Source organism: Centruroides sculpturatus, unplaced genomic scaffold (genome assembly GCF_000671375.1).
Source record: "Centruroides sculpturatus isolate CEXI.00-Female unplaced genomic scaffold, Cexi_2.0 scaffold799, whole genome shotgun sequence".
Taxonomy (NCBI): domain Eukaryota; kingdom Metazoa; phylum Arthropoda; class Arachnida; order Scorpiones; family Buthidae; genus Centruroides; species Centruroides sculpturatus.
In genome coordinates this window covers 385039-403198 of record NW_019384961.1, presented here as the reverse complement: position 1 = coordinate 403198, position 18160 = coordinate 385039, and the positions used below count along the sequence as shown (strand labels likewise).

The 18160-nt window shown below is 30.9% G+C and overlaps 3 protein-coding genes across 4 annotated transcripts; 2 read left to right on the top strand and 1 right to left on the bottom strand.

Annotated features, from left to right (window-relative positions):
• Nucleotides 1-581: 581 nt before the first annotated feature.
• LOC111632451 (GATA zinc finger domain-containing protein 14-like) lies at nucleotides 582-7121 on the top strand. Its single transcript, XM_023376867.1, has 5 exons — nucleotides 582-751; nucleotides 3183-3292; nucleotides 3371-3414; nucleotides 4820-6322; nucleotides 7029-7121. Exons 2-5 carry the CDS (start codon nucleotides 3250-3252, stop codon nucleotides 7119-7121), a joined length of 1683 nt encoding a protein of 560 aa, XP_023232635.1. The 5' UTR covers nucleotides 582-751; nucleotides 3183-3249.
• An 811-nt stretch (nucleotides 7122-7932) lies between these two features.
• Nucleotides 7933-9609, top strand: LOC111632452. The gene is made up of 3 exons (XM_023376868.1): nucleotides 7933-8197; nucleotides 8270-9064; nucleotides 9138-9609. The coding sequence occupies exons 1-3, from the start codon at nucleotides 8041-8043 to the stop codon at nucleotides 9269-9271; spliced, it is 1086 nt and encodes a 361-aa protein (XP_023232636.1). The 5' UTR covers nucleotides 7933-8040; the 3' UTR covers nucleotides 9272-9609.
• Nucleotides 9610-10560: 951 nt separating this feature from the next.
• On the bottom strand, nucleotides 10561-18119 carry LOC111632453 (nucleolar protein 14-like). 2 transcript variants are annotated; one of them, XM_023376870.1, is made up of 3 exons: nucleotides 18058-18080; nucleotides 13261-13381; nucleotides 10561-12849 (listed from the first exon to the last, which is right to left on the bottom strand). In XM_023376870.1, the coding sequence occupies exon 3, from the start codon at nucleotides 12837-12839 to the stop codon at nucleotides 10611-10613; it is 2229 nt and encodes a 742-aa protein (XP_023232638.1). In that variant the 5' UTR covers nucleotides 12840-12849; nucleotides 13261-13381; nucleotides 18058-18080; the 3' UTR covers nucleotides 10561-10610. The 2 variants fall into 2 exon arrangements, with proteins under 2 accessions (XP_023232638.1, XP_023232637.1); XM_023376869.1 differs by lacking the exon at nucleotides 13261-13381 and having other exon boundaries at nucleotides 18058-18119.
• Nucleotides 18120-18160: the final 41 nt, after the last annotated feature.

Here is an 18160-nt window from a genome sequence, read left to right as displayed (position 1 = left end):
CCAAACTGTTAGAAGCATAATCGGGATGCCTAGAATAAGAAAATTAGAGCACAAATCTTTGTAAATAATTTCTTTTAATAAAGGAAGTAGTTTACAAAATATAGTACATTTAATAAATAAAATCTTGTTTGTTCTTCCTATCTTATCAAAATAAAAACTAATCCAATTAGTATAAAAGAAATTAACTATAAAGAAAAATGAAAATTAAATATTTAACTGCATAAGATACATTTATAGAAGGTAATAAAGCATTATTTCTTTTTTTTTTAATTCAATTACTGTCGAAAACTTGTTTTAAATTAAATGGCAATTGATAAAAAGCAAACCGAGTGATCATCAGAGTTGCTTGTGTGTGACTGGATGAACTTTAAATAGATATCCGTTCACACGCTAATGTAAAATATATTGTAAAAAAGTTGTTTTCATCAGCCCCTTCGGTAAAAGCATACATTTATTTAAAGAACACGAACTAGAAATATCGAAAAACGTTATTACGTTGGAAGACATTTTATTCATTTATCAAATCGAAATATCGGTAATTATTACACTAACACGTTTTCTTCCTTATGTTTTAAGTCCGAAATAGCCGAAGACATCGAACAAAACCGGTAAATAAGTCCATAGTTTGAACGTTAAGCGAATAGGAAAATAGGTGTAAGTTGTATCCAGTCAGGACTTGGCACAGTTTATGCATGACTGTATCTTAGTTGATGTCAGAACTTCACTGTATTAGATGGATAAAGTTGGAAAGGTAAGACAAATTTACTTTTCTATCCTTTCGAAACATTAAAAATCGATAGAACTTCTTCTAATTTATTGTTTAAATTTAATATACAGTCTTTGACTATTTTATTGCGTTTGTATCTATATTAAAATCAGATTTTATTACACAATTAAAGATAACACGTAAGTAAATTTAGGATTTTTTCTATCGTATTTACTAATTGAATCTAATTTTACAATAAATTTCGACACTTTGTTTGGTATAATTGTCTTACTGATAAAATCGATTTCGGGTGACTAATTTAATAGCCAGTTTATTTCCTTTTTTTTTTAAATATGATCTGTCGGTTTTACAAAGAAAATTACCCTATTTAACAAAGTCACAGTCAAATGGAGAAATTGCCGTCAATCGGAATTGTATATTTCGAATGCTCTAGTTAGTTAATTGAAGTAAAGTTCCTGTTAAATTGATTCGGATATCACTCATTGAGTTTTTGTTAACTCGCTTAAAACCAACCGAAACTGTCAGTCATTTGTTACTAATAAAGAAGAGAAAACTTAAGGACCTATTCGATGATTTAATTACCTAAATTAACGGAAGAATGTTTGTCTAATTGGCTAAAAATCCCGTTAATTTTTAATTCTCATGTAAATTCGTTTTGACAATGTTTCATTTTATCCAATATAACAATTTTGAAGAACTTCTACTGTATTTTATTCGAGTTATGACCTTTTATTGTGTAAAGAAAAATTTACAACTTTCCTTACAATGGAATTAATTTTAAAACGAGTTTAATGAGCCAATTTTTATTTATTGTTTTACTTACTCTTGCTTTAATATGGGTGGAGATCGTTGAGTTTAATATTAGGGAGTGGTTTTTATAACGTTTTCTCTTTTTGGCATTATATTTTTCTCGGTGTTTTTTCTACCAACGTTTGAATTTTCACGCGAACAAAATTATCTAAATTTCCTCTCCAAGAAATTCGTGTCGAATATAATACGATTATTACGGAGGAAGAAGAGCATATATAATGCAATTCTACAGTTATTGACCTCCAAATACTATTATAAAATATAATAAGAACAATCTTATTACATATGTGAATGGTACAGTACATCAACAACTCATTTATTATCTATTGATAAGTTAAAGTAAGCAGAGTATAGATATCAATTAATCTAGTTTAATAAATAACAATTACAAATTTATGACTTTTTATATATTTTTTAAAAGTTTAAAAAGCTGAAATGAATGCATTAAATCCCATTATAGTTTGCACTTAAGTCTATTTTCCTCTGTTACATCCTATCTTTATAAGTGTCCCGCATAGCAAATGTTACAGAACAAAAGAAGTTCTAAACCAGCTCAATGGCTATATTTGGTTGATGTTCTGCAATTTACTTTCAATCTTCGATTTTAAAGCGAGTTTCTTAGAAAAGTGATGGATGTTGTAGCAGAACTAATTTCGATCTATTATTCAAAACGTCTCTAATACGCAAATTTTGCAGTCAAAAATTATTAAATTACTGTCCGTAATATAATATACTTTATTGAATTAGCTGTATTATAGTAATACGAATATTTTAAAGTCAATATTCATATTATCGAAACGTTACGCTAGAATTCATCTTAATCTTTAGCTAAAATCTTAGAATTTTATAAACAACTCTAAATTAGAGAAATTTAAAGAATGAGTAAATTCACTTCTTCCGCAACCTATTTTCTATCAGATATGATGTAATACTGAATGTATATATCGAGAAAGAAAATAAATAGGCCTGCGGTTGTAATATTTATGCGTGTAAACCCAATTTTGGTTACACCGTTGAATGTCAATAACTGTGAAATAATTACACCTTTTTTTAAATAACCTAAATAGTAAAAAGTGTCCTTAAACGAATTCTTATGCAATTTCGTTAGACCTTTCTCGTGAATAAATGCAAAAGCTCTTAACGATTTTACGTAAGAATTCGTTTAAGAACGGTTGAAATTTCGCCTGTCAAAAATATTCGTAATTATAAATAAGGAAGTCTATATCGTTAGATGATATCTCCATTATAATAGTTAAAGGTATTATTACCAATTAAAATAATCCACGTCTTAATTGCCTCCCATTCGCTATTGAATAGATTATCTAAGTATTACCTATGAAATATGTATAGTTGTAAATGCGTATTATAGAACATTGACCTAGTAAAGTTATTTTCCTGTTAAAAAAAAAAGTATTTCCGGTTGGTTCTGTTTTGAAACTCTATTCGTAGGATAACGTGCCGATAAAATTTCAAATTACTCAACATTTAAAATCGAAAAAAGAAAGAACAAAGAGTAGGAAAACGGCAATCATTTATTAGTCGCGTGGATCTTAATACCTTAAGACTGATTATCAGACAATTGTTCTAATATTGTCTATTGTGTAAAATTTATTAAACTTAATTAATGAACTGCGTGTTTTAACAGTGAAGATTCATAACAATCTGATGAACAAACATTTGTTAGAGGTTATGGAGTGACAACACCTTCAGAAATGTACGCGCAAGGAATTTATCTGTCATGCTTCTGTTTTGCAGGTAACATATTATATTATATTATTTATTCTAAGTATAATATAATCTAAGTATTTAATGTTATCTTATTTTCTATTGTAGTTATTTGGTGTTCTGTAAACAGTTTGAATAATGGTGCTCGACAGGTAAAGAATAAAATCATTTTTATTAAATAATAAGTTAAACGTATCTGTACCATTATTATTATTATAAAAATACGTGCAACTTGACAGTTACTCCATTTTACGAGTAAAGAATAAACATTAACCTGTTCTGTTTAAAAAGGTATGAGGAAATTACTTAACAAAAGTAACTTCTTCCTATCTCATCTATCCCGGTTTATTTAAATATTTTCTAGTAATTATTTAAGTATAGAAGTATTAAACAAACACACACAATTGTTAATAACAATATACTTTTTTTTATGAATACAAAATCACTCAAACCGAAAAGAATTCTGTCCCATAAAGTCACAAATGCATCAGAAATGGAGATGGTCCACGAGTGTCACGTTTGTTCCTTTCTTTCAGATAACACGAAAGAAATTATCCATTGTATCTAATTTCATAGAAACACGTAATTATTTTAAATAGGGAACGTACTGACCGATTTCTTTTTTAATACACGCGAGTTATAGGAAACGTTAGACTAACACACCATGTAAATGTTAACATAAGTATTCTCTGATATATATATATAAGGATATGAAACTAAACATTTTTCTTCTTATAAATATTCTATTTTTTTATATTACCACAAAAAGTTATTCATAATGAAATGTTCCAATGAAATTTTCACAAAGGAAAATCATGTTAAAAAAGTTTTTTAAAATATGAATCAATTATTGTATGATTCGTCAAAATCACGTAAAGAAACGGCTATTTTAAGCTCTTCGAAACAAAAATTAGGGTCTATTTTTATGTCTAATACACTAATAAATACGGTTTGAAATTTAAAATTAGAATTAAATAATTATAGTATTTTTTATATAGCTTAAACAATCAGATTAAAGATTTAAATGTATATATAGAATATATTTATTTTTATAGAATTAAATATAAGTTCGAAGGTAATTAATATTTATTACGTTTGGTAATTAATACAGGTATTTTATTTTAAATATAAGATAGGCTGTAGAAATTGTTTAAAATTCAAACATTCTTTTATGGAAGATTTAATAAAAACAGTAGGCCTACACGTTAAATAAATGTAATAAGAAATTTTAATTATATTATATAAAATAACTATTTTTTTTAATTGGATAAATAAGGATGCTTTTTCGATTTTAAAAATAAAAAGACTTTTTAAATATTTAATAATTATATGTAGTAAACGAATGTATATTTTTTTACACCTTTTTCCTATTGAGTTTATTTAATAAATACTTATTTTAATTTATTTATAACAGACCAAAATTTAATTATTTTTTATACCTTTTGAATTATTTATCCTTTATCAATTTTAAATTATATTAAATACCGTGTATAAATTTATTTTAATATTCTATAGGAATTTTCTAAACATTTTTAATCGTTATTTTATTTTTCGTAGATATCGACACCAGATAAGTTTAACTGCAGAGGGAAACAAGGTTTCTTTGCAGATATTTCTAGTAATTGCAGCTCGTTTTATCTTTGCCAACTAAATCGAAAATTAAAATTAACCTGTGCGCATAATCTATGGTTTAATCAGAAACTAATTCGGTGTGTAGACGGCGATCGAAAATTATGCAAAAACTCAAAAAAGTATTATCACATAAATAATAAGTTATTAAATTTAAGAAAAATTTTAGAAAAACCCTTACATCGCTCAAGAAGGCAAATACAAACTCTGTACTTACCACCTTCGTCGATAAACACTTTTGTTGTGAGATATTATTTACCAACAGGTTCGGCTTCTGTCAACGAAGAAGATGCCTTTGGAAACGATGGTTCCATTTATTTACCGGAAGCTTATAGAGTGCCTATGAATCCAGATTCAGAAATTCCTATAATACAAGCTAAATCACCTTCGCAGAAAGATACGCGAATTCAATATCTAAAAGATTCCAACAAACAATTAGCTACGAAAGAGCAAAACGTAAAAGCATCAACAGTTAAATCGAACGTTGAAAATATTTCGACTCATAAACCAGAACCTAAAGAACAACGCGTTATACATCCAACTAACAATCACAGAATTAACGAGCCTCGGCACAGAAATTCTAATTACGAAGAAAACGCGAGAAACAATCCAACTCATCATCCTCGCAAAGCGGGATCAAAATCTTATCATCCTGGCGATTATAGCGACCCACCGATTTACCGAGAAGCGGCACCCACCGAAAGAAGTTACGGATACAACGATTATCGTCAGCGATATCTCAATCATCCGAATAATTATTATGGAGAAGACGAAGATGACGAAGACGACGATGATTACGATTATTTCCATCGCGAAAGATATTCTCCGAGATATCCTCAACCTAATAGATACGTTTACTCACAAAATACTCCCCGATATCCGGAATCAGATTCTTATCCATACTCGAAAGTTATTTCTGTAAATAATCATAATTTAAACGGGGAAAGACCACAGAGACCGGATATTCCGCAAAGACCTAATGTATATAGTAGTCCCGATGGATCGAGAAATCAACACTCAATTGACTATCAAAACGAAAATACAAAATATTGGAGACCGAGTGAAAATTTTAGAAAACCGAACGAAAATCATAAAGATTATCGAGATTCTGCTGAACACAGTAGACACAATGAAAATAATTCTGAAAAATATAAAACTGGTAATCCAGAAACAAGTTTTTACGATAGCGATGCTAAAAACATATCTCCAGACTATAACCAGAATTACAAAAGCAACGATCCTGATAATGCTAATTCTGAAAAGTATCATAATGAAAGAACATACAACAAAAATGAAGAGTCGGACGATGCGACTTACTCTAACAGCAAAAATCCCGATAACTTAAATAATCAGGATTCTGCAGCAAATTACGAAAATTATAAGGATCATACAACGAAACAACCAATACGATACAATGAGTTTCCAAGAAATGTAAAAGCGGAAGAACCGANCCGTAGCGTGGCGCTACGGACGGCGGGTAAGTAGTTCGGCTGCCCGATGACGTTTTACGTATTATAGGAGTTATTTTTACCGTTGTTTACGGATAATGCCACAATTTTTATAGGAATCATAACTATAGGAAACGGTTTTATAGGGGGATCTACTGTATTTCATTTTCTATTTAAAAAAATCATTTTTAAACTTATTATTTTATATATTCGAAAAAATGATATAGACAATCAATGACAACGAATTTAAAACTAGTTTGCTGCACTATATTGTGGTGCCTCTAGCCAGCAGGTTTTATATTTAAATTTAATGGATAAGCATAAAAGTTCTGTGCTTCAACTTCTGCTGAAGTGGGTGAGGGAAGCGAAGTTAGCCGGGTGAGACTTTACAGTGGATAGCTCAAAAGTATTTTGCGAGGTCAAATCGATATCAAAATGAATTTGTGCGCTTGAAGAAATCAGCAAAGAAATTAGTAACAATGCTATACGGTTTGCTGTAGATGAAACTATAGACGCGTGCGGACGATATGTTGCTTTAATGGTAGTACGAAAACTTGACAGAAAAGACTACGCTAAAATTTGGCATCTTTTATGTAAATTTCTGGAGAGGACGAATACAGAAGCAATAGCGAGAGTTATTCGGGAATGTGTAATGTTGTCGTATAAATAAAGTTACGTTGTGCTTACAGAAGACTGCAGTCTGTAAGCATGACGAGAACTTTTTATATAGCCTGAATCACGCTTTACATCTTCTGGCCGAACAAGTTCGTTTACATTTTTAAAATGTAAACGCCCTCATTTGTTCCGGCGAGAAACTACTTGCAAAGACATAATACGAACTGCTATACATCGTGAGCGTCTGCCAGATATTCCTTTGCCACCCTTTTCCAAAGCGAGAGGGTTGTCACTTAAAGAATCTCTAAAAACTTTTCAAACATTAGAAGATTCTATGCAAAACCTTCCCGCTTTATATGAAGGCAAACTTCGCACGAAGCAGGCGGCTCTTTTGAAGAAGAACAGTGGTTTTTCTGCCCTTCGCCAGGTTATTAGCTGTTTCGTTGGAGATCTCCGAAGATGTAGAGTTTACTAATGTACATTCGTTGAAATACTATACTGTGACTACGTTCGAGGCCAAGAGAACTTTTTCATTGTATAAAAACATTCTCACTGACCATCGACACAGTCTGACAAAAGGCATTACTGTATTAATAGATTTTTTGTACGAGCATGGTCATATTCAAACAGTTTATAATATTGTATATTGCATTAATGAATAAACAGATAAATGAAGAAAATTTGATAATACAGTATTGTTTTATTTTTATTAATTTTTGTTCCGAACATAAATCCGAAAACACGATCTTTTCGATCCTATAAATATCGAAGTAAAATGAACAGTGACTTAAATAATTTCTTACTCTTCTATATTTTGATCATTTTATTTCCGTTTGAATTTTAAATTCATTTTAGAAACAAAAAAAAATTAAAGATTTAAACTGTTTATATTATTTTATTATTTAAAAAAAAAACGTTAATTTGCATATTAACTGTTAACATTTCGTTTTACGTCATTGGCACGTCGCCTCTATAATTCATTTAGCCCAAGAACGAGTCGAATTAACGAATTGAGCTTTGTTTTTTGGGCAAAGAAGATAAATTCTAAAGAAGTTTAGCCCATCTCCGATTATTATTGTTTTAACAATGGAAGTTACTTTGTCTTCTAATTTATTATCTGCCGTTCAATTCGTATGCCAACAGTTAAGCGGTGTTTGTTGCAACATCGTAGGACCGCCTGCAAAACCTATCGAAAGGAAAAAAGGCAGAAGATCAAAATCACCCGAAGTGCAGGAGCAAAAAGGTTAAAATTACGTAAAAGAAATTAACTAATTTTTCCTTCAGATTATTATACTTTTCTTCTTTTCTTTTTCAGATGATAAACTTGTACACCATTACGCTATCATTCAGAATGTGCACGATGTTTACTTTCCTCCCGAAGACTTAACTAGACCCATTTTACCGGGTAAAGTGGTAATTAGTTGGACGGGAGAAGCTAAACTTTACATTTTTGACGAGGAAGTAAAAAGTTTAGTAACAGAAAACGTCGAAAAACTACGAGAATTGATTTGCGAATTATCTTCGGAATATTTATTCTGTCCTGGAATATCTCGAGACGAAGTCGGTAACTATCCAAATCTCGTTCTGAAACAGATTCCCTTTGTTAGATATCATTCTAAAGACTGTTACGTTTGGTATAAGCGAGAAAATACTAAAAGGCAAAGTCTACCACCGAAAGCCTGGCAGAGACAAGTCTACAAGATGTGCCCGAAATGTTCGAAATGCTTGACTAATGTTAGGGCTTGGCATAAGAGAAGAGCGATCGAAGGAGAGAGTTCCGACTCTAAAAGAACGGCTGCAGATTCTAAATACAGTTTTAGTAAGTTGTCGGAGGAAGACAAGGAAAAGAAACTTCAAAATCTTAAGAAATCGAGATTATCCGCTGCTAGAAAAGTAAAACGCATCGTTAAGAGATTACAAGAATTGGAAAATAAGTTGCACTCCGCATCACCCAATAAAATGATTTCCGATAATGTAGATGACAATACGATAATTGAAGAAATTATGGACGAAGTTAATAAAGAACTAGACGTAAATGAAGAATATATGGAAGAATTCGTTTGCGGAGCCGAAAATATTATGATGGATGTTGAAAATGAACTAAACAAAGGTAATGTTCTTTTTTTCCTTCTTTTTTTTTAATTCAAAAATAATGATATTAACTTTATTTTTGCTTTAAAAAGTTTTGCTAGCTCAATCGAGAAGAGATGTAGGAATACAATGCAACCTTATTCGGTCACCAGTTCAAGAATTTCCCGCTATCCGGATTCTATCTGCAACCGATTCTGAAAGAGAAACTAGTGAATACGAAGATTAGAAATTTTTTCGTTTTTTTATTAAAAAAACAATTTTATTTACGTATACAATTTCTTTGCATTTGTTTAAAAAATTTTTTGGAGTTTTTTTCCAGTTTATCGTCAACATTAATAGAAATTTATTATTTCTTCTTTAAAGTGAAATAAAACCTGTAATTTTAATTGAACTCGATGTTTGTTACACGTGTAAAACTTTAGACGACAGCATAGTTTTATATTTTTATTCTTAATTTATGACAAATAATCTTTATCCAATATCTTCTAATAGAAAACCTTTTCTGGACAATGATTAAATTAAAAGAATTAATTAGTCGAATAAAGAAAAATTACCCTCAATGAATTGAACTTTATTTTCGAAAGCTTTTCTTAAATTTAAAATTCGCGATTTCCCCTTTTGGTAAATAAACCCTTTATCATTTCTATTCAGACTTCCCATAAAATGACTTTTCTATTATGCAAACATTTTGATAATAGAATCATAAAATATAATCGAGATGGGATGATAAGGGCAGAGCCCAAACTGTTAAGAGGAAAGTTGAAATTCGTACATAGAATACGCCATAAGAATATACACTAAGAAGGGATTTTTGGAAATTCACCCCGCGAGGGAGGTTAAAAGACCACGCTTTGAGTTATAAATTTGTCTTTTCTCACAACTCGATATATACAGTATTATTTTTTTAAAAAACTTTCTGCACTGAGAGCCTTTTAGCAAGCCCATTATGGGTTTACCCAGCTCTTAATAGGGCGGCCGAATGGACGGATCGTCTCCCAAAAATTCATCTTTTCGACCCGTCCGGTTTCCATCGAAAGATTTCGATATAGAATTATTTTATTGACATCTACGAGGTTCCGATCGAGGTAGACGGACGAATGGTTAGATCCTACCACTGCGGGACCCGGGATCGAGTTGTAAAACACATCATTACTTAAAACCATTATATATGTCTAAGCATTAATATTAAAATATAACTATTTTACTTTGTCAAAATGAGTAATAAGAACTAAAATTTATCAGTCACACGATCAGGAATTGTTTCCTCACATTCGACATATTAGGTTTGTTAAATATTTAGTTGTAAGGAATTCATTGGTTGTAAGTTATTTACGTAAAAAGAAACAGTTATCAATAGTCAACTGTATTAAAAATTGCTAAAATTTTGTTTGCAATGTAACTTGTAAAACATTATGTGCATATTGTCCTCTATGATACTATTATTTTTAAAGGTTAGGTTTAAAAAAAATCTTGTCAAATGACTTATTACAAATGATTTGCATTATTTAATAAAAAGACTTTTGAAGATATTTTAATAAAACATTTATTAACAACGTTTAACACAATTAGCGATTCTTTTTCTTTTTAATTGCTTTAAAATCGCTCTCTTGCATTGCTAATTCTCTATACAGTTCTTTAACTTTCTGTTTCCTTTCGGCATCTCTTTCCAATTCTTCGTTCAATTTAAGATTTGCTAAAAAGTAATTGTCACTTCTTATCTCTTTAACTGCACCTTTGAGTTCCCTCTTATATTGATATCTTAATTTTTCCTTTTCTAATTTACTTTTACTACCTTTATGTTGTTTTCTTCCTTCAAATTTATCTTCTATTCTGGGTTCTAAGAATCTTAAACATTTTGTAGGTTGTTTCTTTTGTTTTAGAAGTTGTTTGTTTTGTGTCCATTGAGATAACGTTATTAATCTTTCAATTTTTTTAATTAAATATTCCGGATAATACTGTGTGTCTTGTAACAGTTTAAAATTTTTAATTGTAGAAAACAATTCTAAACCAGATGGATATTCACTATATAATGTTAAAAATTTTGTAGTTAGATCAACTATGGAATTAATTATTTGCACTTTCAAACAGTCGTCAACTTCTTTTGTAAATTTTCTAACGTCTGATAATTTCAATTTTGGTATATCGTCGACAATTGAACTCGATAAATTCAAATCAAATTTTGTAAATTTAAATGCATTTGGATATGTCTCTTTAGAAGAAGTAGAAAATATCAGCTTTAGTAGAAAATATAATACTTCGGGTAAAAATCTCTTTGAAAAGGATACGTATTCTAGAGCAACGTTACAAACAAAGAGTCCGTAGAAAACTTCTTGGACCGATTTAATGCGACATTCTCCTAGAAATCTCATTAAAAGAATTGTTGCCGGAGTCGTAACTGGATGACAAAAATCAGAAGCTGGATATAGTATATCGCAAAGCTTTAAAAATATTATTGTACTAAATTTTGGAAATTTAACAAATTTAGTGGTTTTTCTCTCACAAACTTCTTGAAAATTCTCTTCAATACTTTTTAAAACAGATATAATATGTCTTGTTATTCCAATTGGTGATAATTCTGCTAATTCATATAAATATGGGATTAAGGTATCGAGTAGATTCAAATTTCCATTATCTGCAATGTCACAAGTATATTCCAATAAAACTTTAAAAAACATTTCATATTTATTCAAGTTACTGACGCACTTTAAATTCGAAACAATTTCTTTTAAAACAGAAGATAAATTGTCTTTCCCAGATACTGTTTCCAAAAAGTCACTCAATGTTAAAGGAATAACTATATTATTATTATTTGACACATTCTTAATACATTCATCTGTACTTCCATTTTCAGAAACATCATCTGTATTTACTTCAACTGGAGAAGTTATTTCCACACTTCCTATTTTTTGCTTTTTAAAGGATGGTGTAGTGATGCTGTCAGCAGAAAAATATTTTGATTTATCAAAATCATCTGGAAGAGATCCTTTCATTCTTGACAAACGTTCCATTTCTAATTTTCTTAACTTGTTTTTCTTTTCAAGTTCTAGTTGTTCTGAGGTTTTTAATGGGTCGGAGGCTTTTCCTTTAATATCAAACTTTAATTCATTCACAAGTAAGTCATAAGAGTTTAATGTTTTTTGTTCTTCGGGTGTTTTTTGTTTCATTTTAGATATTAAATGCTGAAAATTCTTCCAATCGGCATCTAATTTTTCAGTTATTTCAATTGTGTTCTCTCGCTCGGTTTGTTTTTCGTACTTCTTTCTTTTACTTTCTGCAATGATTTCTTGAATTAATTCTTTACGTGATTTAACTTCTTCGTCTTTTTTCTTTTCGGTCAAAAATCCTCCAAAATGAGCTGCTTGAACAAAATCGTCTTGTAATTTATCGTTGTCGTCGTCATCGGAATCCATAAATTTGTCAAGTGTTTCCATTTCTGATATATTTTGACCAAGATGAGTCAATTCTTCATCATCGTTAAGATTAAACAAAGATTTTTTTAGACGTAATTTCTTGAATGGTTTATATGACATATCTTTATTTTCATTATTAATCCTTCTATCCAAAAAATTGTTACATTTTTTTCTTGATAAATATTCTTTCATAAGAGTATTTTTTCTTTTCTGAATACCCATACGTTTGGAAGCACCACGTATGCCAATCTGACTGCGTTTTTTACGCCCTAAAACATCGTGCTTTTCTCTGTTTACTTTCAGTTCAAATGGATTTGGTTTTCTATTTTTTGAGATATTCTTGGAGGAATTAAAATTTTGACTTCCTTTCTTCTTTTTCCCCATTATATATTATCTGAAAAAGAAAATTAAGATTTTTAAGAAATTAGTTTACACTGTTAAAACTAAATTTTAATAATTGACAAAACAGTTAAATATTGCTCTCATTTAACTTTATTATGTAAAATGTAAGAAATGAACTAAAAATATGGAAGTCATAATGTTTTAATAATGATATTTTATGACCATGTGCTTTTTAAGAATATTATATTCTATATTATGGTTGTATTAAATGCCATATTTAAATATTTTATTTTTTGTCAGATATTTCAGTATGTTTATATAGTTCACTGCTCATTTCCAGTAATAGAATTTCAATTTACAGCACAGATGTGATAATTCTGTCCAGCAGTTTATTATTTTATATTTAATCTCAAAATTACTTATGTTTAGTAAAAGGCTTATATTAGAAATAATTCACTGTTACCTGTCAATATGCAAACTTGCACATCAGTTCATCATTTCAAGTTAGATGTACCGTTGAGTAGACTAATGTTTTTGTCTTTATTTTCCATTCATTTATGCACAAGTAAGATGTATTTTATATTCTGCAGGAATATGATATATTAGATTCTCAAAGTCTTTTTCAAAAACAGTAATAAAATATACGTAGTACGATCCAAAAGTTCGGGGATGTGGCTTAAATTTCTTACCTTAAAAAGTTTATATTGCCGGTACATAACCACCTTTAAAGTAATCACCTTGGGCAACGATACACTTTTGCCAGAGCTCGTATAACTTATGGAAGCACTGCTGGAAGCCATTTTTTGAAACCTCCCATAAGGACTCCTGTGATGCTGCTCTCATCTCATCTGATGACACAAAATGGTGTCCCTGCAAATGCTTTTTCATTGATGGAAACAAATAAAAATCACACAGGGTGAATAGGCAGGGTGTGGAAGCACATTAATTTGAGTTTTGGCAACAAACTGTGTGACCATTTGGGACCTATGTGCTGGTGCGTTGTCATGCAGAAGGTACCAGTCTCTACTTTGCCATATTTGTGGCCGTTTACAATGAATGGATTCCCTCAAATGACATAAAATGTCTAGATAATGCTCCTTGTTTACTGTTCTGCCTTCGGGAATAAATTCTGAATGAACAATTCCTTGAGAATCAAAAAACACCTTTATCATGACTTTTCCTTTGCTTGGTGCATGTTAAGATCTTCCGTTAAAATACACTGGCAACTAGTCTTTGATAAGTGAGTAGCCGCAGCAATTTTTTCAAGGGTTTGGTGATGATCTTTGCAAACACATTGAGAGACCAACTCAACATTTTCCTCCTTGCATGAAGTCGAAGGTCGGCCAGAGTGTTCGTCGTCTGCGATGGATTCTTGGCCCTCTTTAAAACGCCGATGCCATTTGTACACCTTCCATTTCACCATGGTAAAATCACCGTACACCTTTCTTAGCAATTTTAAAGTCTCTGTAGGTGTTTTACCTAAACGCTGACAAAATTTAATGTTGCAGTGCTGTTCTTGAAACTCCATTTTTATTATGTCACAAAACAAAGGTAACTATCTCCAAAAGAAAACAATAGCACTCGCAGTTTAATCATGTGACATGGGCAAAACCAACCTGAACACGTAGGAAAGGTTTGATAGAATCAATTTCATACGCTGTAACTTTAAATACAGTAGACCCCCTATAACGCGGGTTCCTATAACAGAGATTCCTATAACGCGGCAAAAAAATTGCGACAATATTCGTATAAAGACGCTAAAAGGGACGCGTAAAACGTCATCCTGGACGAGCAGCCGAACTACTTTCTGCCGTCCAGCGCCATGCTACGGAGAGTTTAGGCGAGTAAGTTGAATTTACTAACGTCTGTACAGTATTATATATAAATTAGGTACTGTACATATAATTATATATTACCTTAATTTATTTTAACTTTATTATAATTATATATATACTTTCCGCCGTCCAGCGCCACGCTATGGAGAGTTTAGGCGAGTAAGTTGAGTTTACTATCATCTGTACAGTATGTAAATTAGGTACCGTAAGTCTAATACAGTGAAAGAAACATTTCTTGTGAAAGAAACATTTCTTATTCAATGGCCATAAAAATTATTTCTATTAATGATGTCTCCAAAGTTCAACAAAGTTTTTGCATAAAAATAACATCAGAAATCGCAGCCGCCGTTTGGTGCACTGCTCCACAACGAAAACAAGCTTAAGCAATGGTGACGTCAAACGGTGCACACTTGGTAAGTAATCCTACAATTTTTTGTTTATAGCATAGTTTATACGGATTATTCCCAAAAAAATTATGTGTGTTTTGGAAATGTTAAGTCGAATTAGTCTAGAATCGATTAACTTTATGGAAGAAAACCTTTCAAACAGCCGTAGTCCCTAAACTTCACACGTGTCGAGTTGCGATTGGCTCGTGTATTTAAGGATTCCTACAACGCAAAATTCATATAACGAGGAACGTATCTACGCATTATAGGGGGGTCTATTGTACATGCTTTTGTTGTCATACATTACTGCAGTCCCCGAATTTTTGGATCGTACAACATAGTTATTTTAAGTGTATTAAAAGCCAAAATGAACACATAAGAAAGAAATCTGTAGATGTGATTTTTGTGTGTGGCCTAATATATAAATGCACAGATCAAAGGTTCGTTTTGTGATTCCTTTTAGATGTGAATTTTTATTCTGAGTGACGTAAAGTAAGTGTAGCATTCCTTTAAGTTACCATTCAAGCAGTAATAAGTAAATTTTTGTTTTAATGTAACAAACATTAACAAAATATGTAATTGTAAAGTTCAAAATAATCAATTTGTTATTATTGTTTGTTTTGTATCTAGTAGAATCCATTATTGTTTTGGTGATTGGCTATTCTATCCAATTTTTTACTAGTTTTGTCACAACAGTTAGACAAAGACAGAGTAAGATGCCTTCTGTGTTTAACTGTTGTGACAAATCTAATAAAAAATTGGCTAGGATAGCAATCACCAAAACAATGATCAATTTGGTTAATTTTGAAAGAAAATTTAATTTTTTTTATTTTTGAATGATGTGCTTTTAACAATAATTACAAAAATAGTAAATGATGATGATAATTCTCTTCTCTTTTTCTTATTATAATTATTATTAATTGAGTAAGTATTTTATGCATAAAAAGTTTCTTGTTAAATTCAATAAAATTTGATTTTGAATCTTAGATTACTGTGTTTTTATTAGTAGTATCTTGCCCCTGTACATCATACTTTTCCTTTAACAATAGAGTCGTGCCAATCGTCTGTTAACTGATTTCAGAAAAAAATTTTTGAATTGAAATAACATGACATCTGGTACAAACCCAAAGTTCCTATATAGTCAATCAGGGTCTCTTTGCCCCAAATGTTTCCATGTCTGGTCTTGAATTTCATCTATCTATTTCTGTTCTCACGATTAAGGAAAGCCAGACGGATGACAACGGGAATTTATAGGTCTACAATTTTTTCAATTCTCTTTATTTTACTTTATTTGTGACTTTCACAATACAATAGAATCTCGTTTTAACAGATCGCAGAACAATGGATTTCTCGAAATAATAAATTTTTTTCCAGGTCCTGCCAAATCAATGTAATTTTATGTTGTTTCAGTGGATCCGTTACTTGGAATAACAGATTTTTTTCTACCCCAAATCTATTGTAAATTTCATGTTTTTTCAATGTTTAGTTAATATGTGGGTTTTCTGGAAATTTGTAGAGTTTGATGATGATGTTACATTTGGGATATGTACAATTGAAGAATTGTACAGAGTCAGCCAAATGATATGATTGGGGAGAGTCCCCTGGTGAACACTGTCACCGGTCCAAGTGTAGTGCCAAAATAATTGAATATTTCCAAGTTGCGAAGATCTTACCAACGAGTTTAAGCATATATGAACAGGTTGTACTGTACAGTACACAATACCACTAATATCAAGCAGTGGTATATCCAATAGACAGAAAAGTGGCACCAAAAGAAATCAAGACAGACGAGTTTTTTAACAAATCATAAAGTCAAACAAAGTGCTAATGAGAATATATAATTTGTCTCTTTTTATGCTTACAGTATGTACAGTTTTTGTCAGCTTTGTCGTACAGATGTACGGCATAATATACACATATGTTACAAACATAAATGTTTCTATAGGATATAGAATAGAGATCTCAATAGACTGAATAATTTCAAGTACTGGTATTTCTTGTATATAGGGGTTGAAAAATGAAAATTTTTTTAATAACAGATATTTTCCCGGGTGTGCGAAAAATCCATCATTAACAATATAGTAGATTGTCAGAACAACAGATAATTTTCGGCAGTCCAAGCAATCAGTTAAAATGAGATTCTTCCATATAATAATATGCAATTAACAAAGTGGGAAGGAACTATCTTAAAGTTAAAAATATTGGCAATGGTGAATTATATGAATCTGAATTAATTTGATTTCATGTGACAATATGTAGCAACAAGCTGCAACTAGGGAACAGATGTGCTTAGGACTATTCATAAACTTTGTATTTATTAATAAAAGGAGCGAATGAATTTCGGTACTTATCGGTTAGCATGGCGCCAGTCAATTGATGCAAGCTAACTCTAACGTAAACCTAAAAAAAACTAAACCTAAACCCTAACCTACCCATTTGGGAAATCTCTCCGAACCAATTATCAACCTAATACACGCAAGTTGGGTCACATCAATTGACAGGTGCACTGCTAACCGGAAAGTACCTGAATTATTTTTAGGCTGCTTTTAGTAATGGTGCCATGGTTTTTTTAGGTGTAAAAGGATAGTTTACAAAAATGATTTTTTGCAAATGCTAGATGAAAGGCTAATACATATTAGTGGATCACATAGTTCCTCCTGTAGAATGACTATGTGACACCTGGGTGTCCACGTGCGCTTCATTTCTAAAAGAATTCCTAAAATAAAAAGAAAAACACATTTGGAGCTAACTTGATACTGATAAACACAGTGTTAAACGCAAGATTGTAATGCTGTATATATTCCACTCGGTAAGATGTAAAATCCAGACGTGGGATTTGCCATCCCCAGAATCGAAGACCCTCTTTTACCAGCAAAATAGTCAATGCAAGGCTAGATATTGAAATCATCACACTTAATGACACGTAAATCTGTTTATTAATCCTAAATTAATCATTTAAACCCGAACGAACTTAAATTCAGATTTATAAAAATTAAATTAATACCTACTATGATATAAACGACTTATAAAGTATCTTACCTTTTATCGAACTTGGTTTATCCAATATAAAATCATAACGTGACTGGGGCAGCCATTTTACTTTCCAGTCAGATAAGTGTTGCCATCTGCAAAAATTCCAGCT